The sequence below is a fragment of the Penaeus japonicus genome, unplaced genomic scaffold (assembly GCF_977035675.1).
Source record: "Penaeus japonicus unplaced genomic scaffold, GWHDUDI00000001_assembly GWHDUDI00000025, whole genome shotgun sequence".
In the NCBI taxonomy this organism is placed as follows: domain Eukaryota; kingdom Metazoa; phylum Arthropoda; class Malacostraca; order Decapoda; family Penaeidae; genus Penaeus; species Penaeus japonicus.
The window spans coordinates 13,366,833-13,369,332 of record NW_028234427.1 but is presented as its reverse complement, the minus strand read 5'-3'; the positions used below and the strand labels follow the sequence as shown (position 1 = coordinate 13,369,332).

The 2,500-nt window shown below is 38.5% G+C and overlaps 2 protein-coding genes across 2 annotated transcripts in view; one reads left to right on the top strand and one right to left on the bottom strand.

Moving 5' to 3' along the window:
* Positions 1–451, bottom strand: part of LOC122266597 (uncharacterized) — a 7,344-nt gene extending 6,893 nt beyond the window's left edge. The window contains exon 1 of the mRNA XM_043036397.2: positions 301–451. Coding sequence (XP_042892331.2) covers positions 301–323 — 23 coding nt within the window. The 5' untranslated portion in view covers positions 324–451. The remainder of the gene's footprint in view (positions 1–300) is intronic.
* Positions 452–876: 425 nt separating this feature from the next.
* Positions 877–2,500, top strand: part of LOC122266601 (uncharacterized) — a 7,756-nt gene continuing 6,132 nt past the window's right edge. The window contains exon 1 of the mRNA XM_043036401.2: positions 877–2,500. This exon is cut by the window's right edge and continues 558 nt beyond it. Within this exon, the coding sequence (XP_042892335.2) occupies positions 1,386–2,141 (756 nt within the window). The 5' untranslated portion in view covers positions 877–1,385 and the 3' untranslated portion in view covers positions 2,142–2,500.

The window sequence follows — 2,500 nt, the reverse complement described above, 5'->3', positions numbered from 1 at the left end:
GCCCTAATCACCTGTCAGTTAAATCTGAATTCGGTAGCTGTCAAGTGTTGCAGGAAAAGTGTAATTTCATACAACATTGCAATCTAAACGAGTTATATATAAATGGTGTACCGCAAGACCTATTTCTACCTCCTATTCTCTTTATAACACTCATCATTCCTTTATGTATAATGAAAGGTGAGAAGCAATTATATGATAATACTGACAGTATTAACACTATTACTTTGAAGTTATTTGTAATATATCTTCCTGACTATCAGTCTAGTTTTGATAACCTTGACACTAGCGCATTTTACTCACCCTTCAGTTCTTTCTCGATCCATTTCCCTTAAGTATATAAAGAAAAAGAAACGTGTCGGGTATTCACTCTCTCGCGGTATTATTGCAACTAAGTTGAACTAACTCTCCCTTCGACGACTGACTTTACTGTAATCTTTTTCCTCAAAGTGTTGCCAGTGTAGCGGTTTTTCGCTAATGAACATTAACCTAATAGTGAATCCATCTTTTGAGCACATTATGTTTTTCATAATGGGGCTTTTAAAGCTACCAATAGCAATGGTAGTCACAGAGAAGACTGCCTATCATTTTAGAATAAAATAAAACTATGTAGTCAACAGGTCCTCGCCAAACCAGTTTAAACATGTAATGCGCGTTTTTATGGGAAATTCAATTGTAATAATTTAATATCTACTCACGCAAGCAATAAATCTTTATACAAGTATTAACAATAAAAGCAAAATCTTATTTATCATTCCCACATAAACAAACATCATCATATAAATAAACCTCGATTTTAAGAAAATAATAGAATGACCGTGACAAGTTCGCAAACGTGATGACGTTATTCACTACTGGCAACTATTAATACCTAGGTTGGATTTTTTTCTCTTCACAGGCCCTCAGGTAGTCTTGGATATCTCCCAGTGTTCACCAGAGCTCGCACGGAGAACAAGCTCACATATCCCTAAGACGGCGAGTTTGAATATGAAAGACCCATTGTAGGATAAGTAAATTTGGTGTGGTAGATATTTGTGGATGGAGGAGACTTGAGAAAAAAAGGAATACATTAATATCAAGAATGACGTAGCTTCCAGCCAACCTTTATGTGAAAGTGGAGTGAGTGTTGTGTCACGGGGAGTCGCACCGTCAGTAGCAGTGAGCACTTTCTCTAGTCGCTTATTACTATAGAATGGGTTAGGAAAGAATTCGAGAAGGACAGTATATGATTGTAGCAAGAAGAGATCACAAGGACAGAAAAGGAAAAACGTCAACAATGCCAGTGTAAAAGATTACTGTGCGAACTGAGAAGGACCACCAGCAATCAGCGACAAACTCGGTGAAACCCATATATCAGGCGAGAATTACAAAAGCTCAAAGTCATAACCATGGAGAGAGAATACATCACAGCGGGAGGAGCCGTGCCAAAGGAACGCCCTCGAGCAAGAAGTCCTCCCGTGGAAAATCAGTCAAGCGATTTCGAAACCATATCTAAAGAAAATGAGCAACTGAAGGCAACACTCGAGAGGATGACATACATGTTGGAAAGGATGGTGCTAGAGTTGAAGGAAGTGAAGGTCGCGGTGAAGGGAGTGAAGGCTGAGGTAAAGGACTCGAAGGCTGAGATGAGAGAACTCAAGACCGAAATGAAAAGAAGGACGGCCGCGTTTTGCGACTCCCAAACCCAAGTGACAGACCAGAGTCAGGAATTAGGCGACTCCAGTTACCATGCTGGCGAAAAGATACCATGGAGAAATCCAGCAGTTGATGATGAAAATGACCACGAGAGAAAGGCCATTCCTGGAAGTTCATCAATAGACATGAAGGAAAACAAAATCAAAGAGACATCGACAGGAAATAATGTAAATCTGAGTCAAGCTATTGCCACCGACTCAGAAGAACTTACTAGAAGACAGGACGTAATGAACTATGAACAAGACACGAATAATGTCAACTGCGAAGAAGTAATGGTTATTCAACAGGAAGTCGAGGCCAAAGTCACGAACAGCGCAAAGGAAAAGAAAAGGGAAACAGAGGCCAGGAAGAAGGAAGATATGGAACTCGTACTTAGTGTCATGAAAGCTCTGAAGCGAGATGACAGATATATCTTTGAAGGCAGCCCGGGTAAGCATCAGACCTCATAAGCCAGGGTTCTTTAAAGTATCAGGTTGCAAGCAAGTGGTCATTAAAACCTGCCATTTAAATTATATAATAAGAATAAGAAAATAGATAATGTATATTCAAAAGATAAACCAACATTAGTATATAAAATAGTTTTTTTCATGTAGAACCGAGAAAGCAATAAACACCTGGCGAAATCTTGAAATCATATTAGGTTGCGATGATGAAAGTTTGAAGAAAGTTTGTTAACCTTAATTGGCGGAACCAATGTGCCATACACACAAAAAAAATCTAGATAGTTGGACAGTGATCATGTCAAAAGCAACATGAATATATTCTTTATTAGAAATAATTACTAATTTCACAATACAAAGTGAAATAT